The sequence below is a fragment of the Rhipicephalus microplus genome, chromosome 9 (genome assembly GCF_043290135.1).
Source record: "Rhipicephalus microplus isolate Deutch F79 chromosome 9, USDA_Rmic, whole genome shotgun sequence".
Lineage (NCBI taxonomy): Eukaryota > Metazoa > Arthropoda > Arachnida > Ixodida > Ixodidae > Rhipicephalus > Rhipicephalus microplus.
The window spans coordinates 98829132-98843705 of NC_134708.1; the positions used below are offsets into that span (position 1 = coordinate 98829132).

The following is a 14574-nucleotide window of genomic DNA, read 5'->3' on the forward strand; positions in this document are numbered from 1 at the left end:
CAAGAACAGGAGCGGGAATGTGCAGGCAAATGTGCTCCTGAATAACCATGAAATAAAAGCTAGTGTTCCCTGATCTTTACGTTCAAACGCCGTCTAGCCTGGCCGATGTAAAACTGGCCACAACTAAGTGCGGTTAAATTACACCACACCCACCACGCAAACCACATACATCGAAGCGTGTATTTTCCCACAGGTGTTCTAGAAATACGTGGGCACAGGCCAGCCTACTTTCGTGGCGCAGAAAAAACATACACATTCTACCTGTTCGCCAAGTTCTTAAGGTTTTGGGCTACCTTATGAACACACTGTACAACCATGGGTCGTTTATCCCTGGGTTGCCTACATTATCGTGTGCCCTTCAACTTTTGAAAGCAGGATTCGGAAACGGATACAATGACAGTTAGGATAACCAGCTGAATGCAGCGCCTAGCCTGATTCAAGTAGCTATCCTGCATGCTGTGAGGACAAGATTTTATCAGCACTCCTTCGAGACAATTGGTCGCAATGACCCTTTTTACAAGTTTAGAATGAGCCGTGTCAAAAGGTAAGAGTTCTTTGCGTGAACGTGGGCACACGTGTTGCTCTGAGAACATGATCCTCAAGACAAAGCCCGCTATTTATTGTCAATGGGAAGCTCATGCGCAAACGATAGGCCATTAGAATTTTGTCTGAAAAGTGCTAATATTTCGTCCACTGGACTAGTGGTGGTTGTAAAAGGATTAGTGTTTAAAATTACTAAAAAATTATCCACATACCGAAAGACTTTCAGCATCTTTGCATCGTTAAGATCTTGAGCTAAAACAGAGTCAAAGAAAGCTAAGAACATGTTACACAACACTGGAGCAAAACAACAGTCAATGCAGATCCCTTTTCATTGATCGTAAAGGTTGCCGTCAAGTGATACAAAGATTGAGCGTAGATAAAATTCTAACAACGTCATGAAGTTATCTAGAGAGGCACCAGCGGCCCTCTCAAACGCTATAACTCCGTTCGTTTCAATACATGTTCAAACAGTTTTGAATAGCTCTGTGTGTGACACACCATAGAAGAGGTCATCCGTACGCACCACCCCGGAGGCAGTACAGAGTCTGCGTAACGTCATTCGGGTTCTTCACTGCAAACGAGTTCCTTACCTCTACCGTGCAAAGGTGTTTTAGTAGAAATTTAGCTGCATGCATTTGCCACGAGTCGCGTTCACTCGCAATGTACCTGAAAGGCATGCCCACCATGTGTGTTCTTGCCCTGAAGAACACTGACAGAGTTGCTTGCTTGGAGGTGCTAATAGCCATAGGAAAATTTAATAGTTCAAGATCTTTGCATATCAGAATAGCTTTGGCCTTCACCTTGCTTGCTTGAGACTTCGCTGGTACGAAGTCTAGAACTTCGTACCAGAGAAAACTTCTAGATGCCTTCTAGCTGTCTAGAAGTTCCCCCAGTATTCTACTACTGAGCTACGCTGGTGCTTGAGACTTGTTGGCAAACATAGCAGGCTTTATGCCGGGAAAGCTATTGTGTTATTACGACTTATAGAGCGTTGTTGAACAGCGAAAAAACAACCAGCCGTCGCACAATGCGAAAAGCGTCCAATAAAATAGGACGAATGCTCCAACCCATTACAAAAGCTTGTTCTTAATTGCTTACCTATTAACTGTGGTGCATACCCACTTCAGCCGTAATTCCTCATCGTCGTCAGCCACTGAATGACCTATTGGCACACATTTTCTTGGAAGTGTTTAGCGGATACCGCGCTTCTCAGAAGAATGATAAAAAATAGCATAGTGAATGCCAGCCTACTACAGAAAAATTTTGATAATAATGTCCTATAGTGGCTTTCAAGGAACTGTGCTTGCAGTAGGCACACAATGAGTGGGCCGCAGTGCTATTCTGTCAGAGCTGCATAAAGTCATTCAGTGGTACTGCCAGATATATCCAATCCTTTGTCCCCCTTCCTCATTCTTGTTCATTTGTTTTATATATTCTTGTTTATCGCATTCCTCTCCACATTTTTCACGTTTTTTAAAGAAACATTATTATTGTTCCTATCTAATTTCTCTTTCGTTTTTGTAGCAAGCTTTGTAAAAAATTATCTATTATGAGGTACAGTGTGGCCAATCCCCCATGTGGTTATGAGCCAAGATATCCTAGGCGACAACAGAAGACAAGAGTGTTTTGAAAAGGCTCTGAAAGGCCGCTCGTCTAGCTTTCGCTGTGACTGTGCTGCGCCTTCCGACCAGGCCGGTCGTTATTTTTTTTTTCATGCTAAAAAAAAGCCGCGCTAAATCATCGCAATTCATAATAAACCAAGTCGCCCGATCTGCAGTCCTTGTGATTTGTTCGTTAAGAATGTGTTTGCAATTTTAGGGAATCGCAATTGAAGTGCAACTGTTTCAGGGCTGTATACCATACCGTTCTTGAAAGGATACACTGTCTGGCGTCACTGGAGTAACAACAGAGAAGACACTAGTGTGCCCTGTTCACCTGCTGCTTACTTTTTGTCACTTCAGATCCCTTTGACCTCGGCAACAGTTTGTAGCGAGGCAATCGCAAGCATGACGAACGTCACCTACCTCAATCTTTCGAACATGTGGTTTAGCGAAGAAGATGCACGCATGATTGGTGGCTACGTAGAGAAGACAACTTCGCTCACTTTCCTGGATTTAGAGCAAATTGAGGTGAGTAGAAAAAAAAGTACAGCCAGTTCCACTGTGTGAAAAGCGTTCAAATGGCGAAGCTCATGTCCGCCTTTGTCAGGCTGTTGTTGCATTGCCTGCATAGGCTAGCTCCTTTACCTCGGGACTACAAGCAGTGTTTGCCATTCTGGATGAATGCATTTTCAATGAATTGACACACTCCTTTGTACTCCACCGTAACTCCCACCGGTGAACAGCCGGATTCTGGTGCGATTTCTCGTTAGCCTCACGTGCTCGCTTCCTTTGGTGCGCCTCCAGTTGGCTGGTCCTTTGAGTCCACCCTCATTCTTGTCTCTTTTGGCAAAAATGGCTCCTATTCGTTTACCCTTTTTAGCAGGACTTGATCTTAGCATTATAATCAAGGCACTGCCCCACCTTTCCCGCTGCAACATCTATCACATGTTGCAGTTCACCCCTTCTTACCAAGCCGTGCAATCGACACATGACAAGGTCAAATAATCAGTGTTAAAATGACGACAGCGAAAGGCCAACGAAGTGTTCGGGTCCCGTGTTCTTAGATGAATCTGCGCGTTAAAGAACCCCAGGTGGTCGAAATTTTCGAAGCCCTCTATTACGGGGTCTCTCATCGTATCGTGGCTTTGGAACGCTAAAGCCCAGATTGGAAAAAAAATGTCGGGGTCCTCTTTACTTTTTGTTCTAAATGTGCTGACGGGTTTTCAAACACGAAAGAATACTTTTTTCAGCTAGGCCACGCGAAGGCAGGTCGTGAGTTGGCGACGCGCGAATGGCGGCGAAGAGATTCCCAGAAATGCAGAATCGTCCATGTGTTGAAAAGCGCCCGACACCGTTGACGCCGACATCATGGAGAGAGTCTTGTCGGCTGCGTCCGATGACAATGTACTTCTCTTGGAACCGGTGGAGCAGTCCTGATTTTACTCGATACCTTGTAGACCCTAGAAGAGATGTTAAAAGTACCACGTGGCCTTGAAGGTGGTATTTATTTTGTATAACAGGATCTCGAACTTGTCATCGGAGGTTGAGATACTTTACTTTTTCGCGATTTTTTTTTTCGCTGGCGCTTCCTCGAGTTCTATCCAACGCTACTTAGAATACCGACTCCAGTCTGCTAGTGCAATCGATGCCGCAACATTCGTCGCAAAACACATCTTGCATGTAATGGACTCGAGTCATTGACAGTTATGAGTTAGTCGAGTGATGTTTATTTCGATACCCTAAAGGTTCGGAAGGCATCGCATCGGGCGGGGGGGGGGGGGGGAGGGGCGTTATAAGGAGTAAAATACAATCATATTTCAGGTGTATAGCAAGGCAGAATACAAAATACAGCAAAAGGTAATCTACAAATAAAATGAAGAAACGATAACATTTCACAAATAACCAGTGACATTTCACAAATAGGCAATAACATATCACAAATGAACACAATCAAAGATCAGTATAAAATACAATTATCTTATCTATCGAAAGTGTTATCACGCTTAAGAAACGAGTGCAGCGCTGATTCAAGAGACTGATGATTGTAGATAGTGGCAATGCTAGATGGCAGTGAATTCCATTGATCTATTGCTAGTTCAAGAGGCGATTTCCGGTATTTTTCTGTGAGCGAAAAATGGATAGACTTTAAAGGCGTGGTCTAATCTAGACGAGATGTGGTGCACGGGTATAATATGAGATCGTGAAAAAGACGTGGTGCTATGGTAGAAGAGTGTGAAAGTAGGATAACCGGGCGAGTGTACGACGCAAGGCGAGTGAATGCATATTATGAGTATTTTTTAGTTTTGTGACATTTTGAAATCAAGAATAAGATGATTGGATTAACCGCGCTGCTTTGTTTTGGACAGCTTCGAGGTGATCAGACCAGGAGACATGATGTGGATGCACATAATAAATGCGTATTCAAATGAAGGACGATTGAGTGAATAATAGGCTATTAATCTGGTGTCCCAGTTAGCAAGATGTAGGCGTCGTCTCGAGGGGCCGAGATTCTTTAGGGCGTTAGAAGTTGTGCACTCTATGTGGTTCTTCCAGGTCAACGTCGAAAGGAATATAACACCTAAGTATTGATATGTGGAAATTGGGACAATTTTTATATTGTCAAGTGTGTATGAGTTGCTCTGAGAATTCGCGGCCGTCATAAACTTAATGTGCGTTGTTTTATCTGTAATAACTTGCGTCTGCCATGCAGAGCCCAATCTGTCAGTTTCTTAAAGGTGGACTGAAGTGAATGATGTTAGTGGGAGACGATATTTTTTTATGGATTACGCAGTAATCTGCGAACAACCTGACTGTTGCATTTATGTCGGTCACTATGTCGATGTAGATCAAAAATAAAAGTGAACTCGGTACTGACCCCTGTGGTACACGCGGTATTACGTGTTTGCTATTTCATATACAGTTTTGAATTTCGACAAACTGTTTTCTTTTTTTTAGGAAACTTTCCATACATTTTGTTGTTTTGGGGTCTAGCTGCAGATTACCTACTTTTAAAGTCAAGTGGATGTGAGGGACGCAATCGAATGCCTTCAAAAAGTTGATGAACATTGTGTCGACGAACAGTGATTAGTGCAGTGATTGATGAATACCTGTCACTAATTCAAAAAGTTGGGTTCGGCAAGACAGATTTTTGCGAAGGCCAAGCTGGTTCTTAAGAAGTAGGTTGTTGTTGTTGTTTAGATGCGCTATCACATGTTTCTGTATTATGTGTTCCAGTAGCTTGCAGCTAATTGACGCTAACGATATGGGCCTGTAGTTGCTTGGAAGGGAACTGTCCCTGGACTTAAATATAAATATTATGAAAGCTGACTACCAGTCTTTTGGTACACATCCTGTGTAGATGGATTGCTGAAATATTAGAGAAAGTATGGAGGCTGAATTATGCTTCGTTAGCTTTAAAGTTTGGCGCTGATTATATTGGGACCTGGACTTCTTTTAAGTGGGAAGCCTTTGTGAATTCAGCTACTAATAATAAAACACCGTTATCACATTATAATTTGGATTTACGAGTTTTCAAATATGCTGAGAGTCGTTTTTTACATGTTAGGAAATGTGAAGTGAAAATACTCATTTTGGCGTCATGAATAGCTTCTTCTGCCAATAACAATATGGATTTGTAGTTTTACCAGTCAAATGGGGTGTTAGTTTGTGATGCCTTCTTGTACGACCTTTATTTCTCATATAAACATCGTCTTACTTCTTGTGTAAGCAACGGGTCATCGTCACGTGTTTTAACGATCAGTTTCGGCACGCAGGAATCCTCCATCGCGAAATATGACCCAGTTGAGTTTAATAGAACGGTTCTCCAAGTTTTCTTGGAAGTTGGTTGAGAATGGCTGCAGCATTTGGTTGATATTCTTATTATCAGCTCGTGCATAGTTAAGAATGCATTTTTTACTGCCTGTTTTGTCAGTAGGAGTAAGTGCGAAAGAGCATCCTACTATGTTATGGTCACTGATAGATTCTAGAACATGTGTTTTGGCAATATCGGGGCTGTTCATAAATAAAAGATCTACAATGCGATTACCGCGTGTAGGGTCATGAACTAGCTGCGCGAAATCACGATAGGGAAGTAAGCTTACGAAAGAAAAGCGTTTAGCCTGATTTGACTGTGAAGACACCGCTGTTGTTGGCCAATCTATCGCAGGGTAATTGAAATCACCAACTATTATTAAGAGGCAGTCCGGAAACCTGTTAGTAACCAGCTCTAGTGCTTCGTTGAATGGGTCAGTGAAATACGCACGGCAGTCAGGCGGCCGATAGCACACACCTAACACACACCGCAAGTGACGAGTTTGAGGGAGACCCACATGTCTGCTAGAGTCGAGTCAACTGCAATGATAGACGGCTCATATTACTATTTAACTCCAATAAGAACACCACCGCCCCCAGAAACAGCTATATCTTTGCGAAACATTACAAGCGATGAGGGGAGCACAAGGTCGCTACTATTGATATAATCAGAAAGCCATGTTTCTGTGCCAAGAATATCTGATGACGTAGAACGAATTATCGCTTTCAATAAGTCAAGTTTCCTGAAAATACTGCGAAAGTTGGCCATGAGAAGCGATACCGGGTTTTGCATCGTCGGGAAGCCCTTTGATAATTCGGTTATTTCTTTTCATTTGCTTGTTAATGTCGTCTACAGCATCCCTAAGTGCAGAATTAGTTCTCTCTATGTTCATTTTGACATTCATCACGCAGTAAGCCACCACATCAATGTTATCCGATTTTATGGCGTTTTTTACGTTTTTTTAGAATGAGAACTCGATCCTTTTTGCTGCTGATTTCACTCTTGATCTCACTCAGAGAGGCAGTAGTTTTGGCATGACATTCCCTCATTAGTGATAATACGCCATCGATCTTTGGTCCGGGGACTCGCCTCCACATCACCAGCGCTGAGCAATAGTAAGGCAAAACAAACTGATAGCAAATGTGACGTAGGACTTGGGAGTGAATTGTGGCAGCAACGCACCTGCGCTATACAACTCTCTTGGCATGCAAGCAAGTGTTGTATAGCGCGAGCAAGTGATCTAAATGCTTGACATGCAAGCTTCAATAGTAACTGTTGGAGTTTACTGGTCCAAACCACAAGATGATAATGTGGACTCACTGCAGCTATATCCTAAGCAATATACTGCTCCAAATAAAGGCAGTTGCGCAGTTCCAGCACACCCCCTCTTTCTTTCTAAAAAAAGGTATTTTGTTGTAGCTGTATTACGAGATACTTTGTCGTCCTTTGTATGTGTATGCACCACATACACCATGTTCCATATGGTTTTTATCACATGGTCACTGTCTCTTCTATATATTTTCGTGCTCTGCGCAATAAACTCAGTTGGAAGTTAGCGCTCGTGTCTTTCGTGTCATTCTTGTCTCTGTGTCGTCGTTTTGTTCTCGCGCAATAACTATCGTCATGCCATACCAACTAGCCCAAGCTGCCACACTTCTAAGTTACATTTCTAGTTATTCGGGCTCTTATTCGTGTGTTTCTCTTCATCATTCAGTCCTCGTAACCCTCATCACAGTCTTCATTTGCCGTGCGCGCACCTTTTCCTTTTGCATTCGCACCGAGAAACTCCCTTTGGACGTTAAAGCCTTGCTTGGAGGTTACCACCCCTCTATCGGCCATGACATACGGGTGTGCGAAATTCTTCGGTCTGAATGGCACCGACAAGAGCGCACGTACCGGGACGCCCTGCATGTCCAGCTTCAACTGACAGATCTAACACCGGGAGTGAAGAAAAGATGGCGAGAGTACTGCGACCGAATCGAGTACACTGCAAACCGCCTGTGGTCACGTGAGCTCACCAGCCTTCGTGCGCAGCACCCAACTAAGCCTCGGCAATGAGGTGTCGTCCACTCATGCAGTGACGTCGTCCTCCCAGACTACGTCCACAACACCATCGCTCTAGGTCCGAAGTTCGCCGTCGACCGAGGGAGGTCCGCACCCGAGCTTCCTTCAATGGTGCGCTCTGTGGCTGGCCGTGCTTCACCTGAGGATTCAGACAAGCGCATCTCAGAAGGCGTCGACGTGCTCCTACGGGGTAAGCCTACCAGCAACAGCCTTCCGGTGCGGAAGACGACCAAGTTTCTTAGAGACAATGAACTTTGTGTCGTGCCGTCAGATAAGGAGGGTGGTTTCGCCGTTCTTCCTAATTGCTTGTACCTGGAAAAGGCGGTCACAGCTATCGAATCTGTTTTCAAATGTTGTACCGACATTCGTCTAGATAGGGTAAAAACGCAGGCCAGGGAAAGGTGTCGTAAACTAGAGTTAAAACAGTTAGCACAGCACATTAGCAAAAGTGACAAAAATGGGCTCAGCATGTTTTTTTTCTGCCAAAACACATAAGGTTGACATGCCCTTCCGGGTCATTGTGACAGAAAGTGGTACGTGGCAAAAGCAACTCGGCTTGTTTATTCAGACCCATCTAAAGTGTCTAAAGATTGATGACCCATTTGTGATCAAAAACTCGCAGGCTCTGATAGAATTTTTCAAACAGTCAAATCAATCTAATCTTTTCGGTTTTTCAATTGACATAAAGGACCTATACTACTCTCTGCCTCACGATGAGGTACTAGAATGTAAAAGGGATAACGAAGAAATTTTCGGGGAATTGAACTTCCAATTAAAAACTGGCATTAGTCCGCGAGATTTTCTTGACCTGCTTTTGCTGTATCTCATGTTTACTTTCGTTCAATGGAATGATTGCGTTTATCTGCAGAAAAAAGGTGTTTCAATTGGTTCATGCATAGCACCTCTACTCAGTGATCTTCTATTGGCAAAAATGGGCGAAAAACTGCAGGAAAAGTTAGAAGGCTCGCATGTCGTCAAAATATTTAGATACGTGGATGATTTCTTGGTTATTCTAAATTGTAAGTCTTCTATGTTTCACTCGTTGGCCACTCAAACTATAGGCGTGTTCGAAAATTGTTTGAAGCCTCTTGTGGTGACACATGAAATGCCCGATAATGACAAATTACGCTTTTTGGATTTAAATCTGGTTTTTAGCTCACAGCACATCTGTGCGCAGAAACCTCTACGAGCGCAGAAACCTCTACTTCCCTTTTCTTCTGCTCACAGTAAGATAGTTAAGCGAGGCATAGCACGAACCTGCCTTGAGAATGCTTTAAATAGGTCGTGCGCCCACAATATCTCTGCGAGCTTCAAAGCTCAAGTTTCCCGCCTTAAGGCTTCAGGTTTCCCCGAGGCGTTTCTCGCGTCTGTTGCGGAGACGATCCTGCGGACTAATAAGGCAGAGCAGAGGACGCGACAGAATCTGAGCAACACGGATACAGAACGTGAAAGGATAGCCGTGATTCCATACGTACACCAGATATCACATAGGCTCAAAAAATCGGAAAACGTGTTGGAATTCGTGTCCTGTTCTCAGCACCGTTGAAGTTATCAGCCTCACCAAATCTACCAACCCCCTGAAAACGAAATCATCAACAGATTGCAGAGTTCAACATCGAAACAGGTATGCGGCCTGCTCCCGGGAAGTCGTCTATAGGACCCCCCTTTCATGTGGTGCTTGTTATGTCGGAACGACCGGAAGATGTCTGAACGATCGGCTGAGAGAGCACGCGAACAATGTTAAAAACGGGAAAGATGGTTTTCTTGCCCAGCACTGCACTGAGTGCAAGTGTGTTCCCCTCTTCGAGAAAACAGCGACGTTGTACAAACACAGAGATGTAAGCACCCGGGTCATTGTCGAGGCTGCGCAGATGACACGCGAACAGGTGCCTTGTGTTAGCAAGCCCTCCGTGGTTTTGTCCGAGAAGGAACGCAGGTTCTTCGAAGGATTCGGTGCGGGCAGGTAACGCGAACAGGTGCCTTGTATTAGCAAGCCCTCCGTGGCTTTGTCCGAGAAGGAACGCAGGTTCCTCGAAGGATTCTGTGCGGGCAGGTAGCTTTACCTTTCTGTTTCGGTTTCTTCTAGGTTTTTTCTTTGCTGTTTTTCAGTGCCTTTGTATATGTGTTGTTTGTTTTTTGTTTTCTTACTCATGTTCTGCTCTTGTGCCATATGGTTTTTATCACATGGTCACTGTCTCCTCTATATATTTTCGTGCTCTGCGCAATAATTCAGTTGGAAGTTAGCGCTCGTGTCTTTCGTGTCCTTGTCTCTGTGTCGTCGTTTTGTTCTCGCGCTATAACTATCGTCGTAGTTGCGCAGTTCCAGCACCCCCCTCCCCTCTTTCTTTCTAAAAAAAAGGTATTTTGTTGTAGCTGTATTACGAGATACTTTGTCGTCCTTTGTATGTGTATGCACCACACCATGCGTCAAAGATGAATGCACCTCAGCACCTCTATTTCCGGTGTCCAGCACGTGTGCTTTGGTATCTGTATTAAAAAATAAGCTTTTGCTATCTATGCCTAGCTCCGCACAACAGTGCACAAGAGTGCCTGTGAAGAACATACGGCGCTTGTAAGTTGCAAGGTCCTGTTTAGGAGACAATCAATGGTACGAGCGCATTTCACTAGGTTATTTCTGATGGAGGCGGGAATGTTGTAGGCCCGTGTGCTCCGACTTGGGTGTACGGTAAAGAACCCCAGGTGGTCGAAATTTCCGGAGCCTTCCACTACGGACTCTCTCGTATTCATATGGTGGTTTTCGGACGTTAAACCCCACATATCAATCAATCACTACGTTATGATACTGTGGCACGTCCCTTAAGTGCCTCGTGATACGCCACCGGTGGTCTAGTGTTAATGGTGGTCAACTGCTCACACCAATGTCATGGGCTCAAAATGCCGGCAGTGGTCACCACATTATTTACTTATGCAGGATTGCTTGATGTCTATGCGCTTAGATTTAGGTGCCCTTTAAGAACACTAGGTGGTCGAAATGTCCAGAGCTCTTCACTATGGCGTGTCTTTTAATCATATCAAAGTTTTGACGCGTTTAGCTCCAAGAGTTACACGCCGCATGACGCGCTACATTTCAGCCTCATCGATTAAGCCGACAATGTTTACACACAGTACTACAACTGATATTTAGTATTTTGTACAGCCATGGTTCACATCTACGTATAATGCGAGAAGAGAAAATGGACGCATGTCACCTTTATTTGCTTAAAATTTCAGACCAGGCGAAAAATTGAAACACCTAAATGAAGCGAATAAATTACCGGGTCCCACTGTAAACGGAAATTTTGCACTGGGCCAGTCATTTGTGCTTACTCGAGCAGTCTCGTGCTTGAGTATTGGCATGCTGCAACGCTGAATGCCGAGATGTTCCGCAAATGTTCTTTCTGAAACATTGACGAGAAGTTTAACCATGGTCACGCTGTTAAAAAAAAACTAAGCCATAAGTATGGCAATAAACATGCACAGGGAACACATAGGCATTTGAACACGTCACTTTCGCATGATACATGTGAAGGCTCATAAACTACCCATAACCATGTATCCAAACAATAGCATATTCTCGTTTTATTTTTCAAGTAATAACTTCATGTTGCCGATCTTGTTAACGTCAATACATTTTTTTTTCACAGTGCATGTTACAAGCAAGCCGAAATTGTTAACCTGTTAATGATGTGTTCTGTAGGATCATCGATTCTTATCGGAACGTTCTACGGCAAGAAATGCTGCGGTGCGGACGCAGTACAAATCAAATGCGACGACTTGATGCGAGACTTCCAAGTACAAGGCATCGTACATGATATCCAACAGTGGTTATGTCTACTCTGGCGGCATTTATAAGCCGGGCGCTTCGGATCATTATGCCAGCGTTGTACAGTTCTCGGCTGGACTGTTCTAATGAGACAATACATTTACTTGTAATAACATATTTTTTGGGGGAAGCAAACTATTCCAGACGATTTAGCCGTATTTTCTAAGAGTATTTTAGCGAAGTGTTGTCAGTCTCTGTGATGGTCTTTCGGATGACATTGCCTTGCTAATTATAGCAATTACCGCCTAATGCAAACAAAGTAATTTGCAAAGTTAGAGCACTAATCTCTGTGCCTGCTTGGGGGCCGTACAGATATTCTTTTAAATAACATTTCCTTATTGTTTGTTAGAAAATTGTTCTATTTTGCTGTTGTCCTTTTGCACCACTGCTCAGCCACCTCGATTTGCCCTAAATACTTTTCATATTCAATATTTACTTCTGCCCTAAATTATTGTTTCATAAAAGCCGAGAGATGTGTTGGCATCGATCTTCCTATGTGTTGCAGAGGGCAAATTTCTCCTCATTAGTGCTAGCCCTTTTATCCAGTGCATTATATCAACTTCACGGTTCGGCCTTTCGAAATGCTGATATGTGTTGATATCATGTAGGAATGTTTATTTCCAAGCTATCGTTTCGTTTCTGCTTTACCACCTTGAGAATGTCGCCTGTTAGGATTGTGAGGCATGATTATATAATTGAATGAAGCGTCGAGATTTCCGACTTCTTGCTAAAATGCCTGTTTCAGTAATTCCATGGTGGGAGTGTGGCCACTGAATTCGCACATAGCGCACTCTCTGTGTTTCATTTTGAGACTCGCCCTTTTTCGGAGATGAAATGTTCCTGAACACAGCGTTTAGCTGCAGGCAACGTCAGCAGCCTTGCAGCCGACCAGTCATTAAACGCCGGGCGCAGTGTTGAATCGTGGTCGCGAAGAGTGTTCAGGAATTCTTCGTGAGTTCAAGCTTTCTCTATTCCTTGAACTTATGCCTCCTTCCTTCGTCCTGGCATGTAAGTGCCCATTACCAATATTTTTGCGGGTTTAACAATTTCTACGTGATGCTCTCCTGTACTACATCTTTGTATAAATAAAATGTCGCAAAGAAAAGATGTAATCATCAGTTGTACCGGAGTCAAAGATGTAAAATGGCCACTATAATAATGTATTTAGGGCGAAGCATGCATGGCATGAGGCAAGAGGCAACGACTTGTCTCTCGGTATCTTGTTTGTTCATGATTTCATGGGCTTGTTTTAAACAAAACGGGTTTCCCTGCATCATGTAAAAAGAGCATCTTTAAAGTAGGTAAGACATAAAATTCTATGGCATATACATATGTCTGCCGCCTCCCTCTCTACTGAAGTCTTCTGTAAATTGCGAATCTTGCAGGCTGATGATAAAGGTGCAGGCATATTCCTGGACCACTTGTCTCGCAACCGGAGCCTGAAGACACTGCACATGCAAGAACACTTCCTGCTCGAGCGGAAAGGCAGGGCTCTTGCGGATGCCATCCGAAACCATGCCACTTTGGAGGAACTTAAAGTAAAGCACCTTGTTCTCTTTTGTTGGCAAATACTGCCGGCGTGCTTCACAAAGTTTTCTTGAGTGATTCTAGAATGCGCAGATATCTAGAACGCGCAGTATTATAATATCAATATAGGTAAGCATTTTTTGCACTCTTGCCCACAAGAGTTTCCGACATAGCTGCGCAGAAAATATGGTTGAGAGAAAGCTTTCTGAATTCAGAGTTAACGAGAAAACTTGTGCGATTTCTCTCAGTAATGTGCAACACAGCTAGAGAAGTACCGAAATAAAGAACGGAGCGACGGAGTATGGGCAAGCTTACTAACTGAAGTCTTGTTCAGTGCGATTGAGTACTGGTGGAGTACGTCTACAATGCCTTAGACACACGCGAGTTAAAAGTATGTGCAATATCTACGTGCAAGAATTGCTGTAGCGTACGGCTTGGAGATCGGTTAACCTAAAGGAATCGGTTTACAGCGTAAGCAGTTATAAGATCACAACTCGCTTCAGGTGCAGTTGTCCGCCGCCACTGTTGCCGCCACCGCCAGTGTCTGTAACTACATTGCACAAAATTAGAAAAAAAAGAAACTCCTAGCACCAATGACATGGTTGGACTCGAACCCCTGCGTAAAGCTGTGCTGTGGTCCATTGACCAGCGCATCCCAGTAAATCACCCCTCGAACGTATTCGTATCAAGATCGATAATGGGACCAATGTCTGGCATGCCACGTAATACCGACGTCCCTTATCCCCGAGTTCCGCATGTAGGTAATGTGTGCATTTCACAGAACGAACAATTTCCATATACTGTTTTGAAGTCTTTGTGCCTAACCTGGCCTCCTGCGACGCAGGCAGAAAGCTTCATAGTGCATTATTTTGCTTCCATACTGCAGGTGAAAGGATCTAAAGATGAAAGCCCATCTGCCCTGCTGATAGCAGCAGCTCAGAGTCGGTCATTACGGTCGCTTATATTGCTGGAATCTTTTATTGATGCGGCTCACATCAAAGTCATGGCTTCCGCACTGACGATACCCAGTCTACCAGCCGAATTTGAGGCACTGACGGTTCGACCTCCGCCAATGAGTCGACTCCAAAAGCTCTCCTTGAGCAGTTGTAAGCCCTTTCACTCGGATATGGAGGCAGCATACGCCAAGCTAATTGGAGGCAAGTACATTATTTTGGCCACCGTTGTGCTTTGACATCTTTATTATC

The 14574-nt window shown here is 43.9% G+C and overlaps 1 protein-coding gene across 2 annotated transcripts in view; it reads left to right on the forward strand.

The window, feature by feature from the left end:
- The window catches only part of LOC119163135 (uncharacterized), a 48756-nt gene that overhangs the window by 19756 nt on the left and 14426 nt on the right, over window positions 1-14574 (forward strand). Inside the window, exons 5-7 of one of the 2 annotated variants that reach the window (XM_037415075.2) lie at window positions 2505-2672; window positions 13228-13380; window positions 14256-14526. In XM_037415075.2, coding sequence (XP_037270972.2) covers window positions 2505-2672; window positions 13228-13380; window positions 14256-14526 — 592 coding nt within the window. The remainder of the gene's footprint in view (window positions 1-2504; window positions 2673-13227; window positions 13381-14255; window positions 14527-14574) is intronic. The other variant, XM_037415076.2, reaches the window with a different exon arrangement.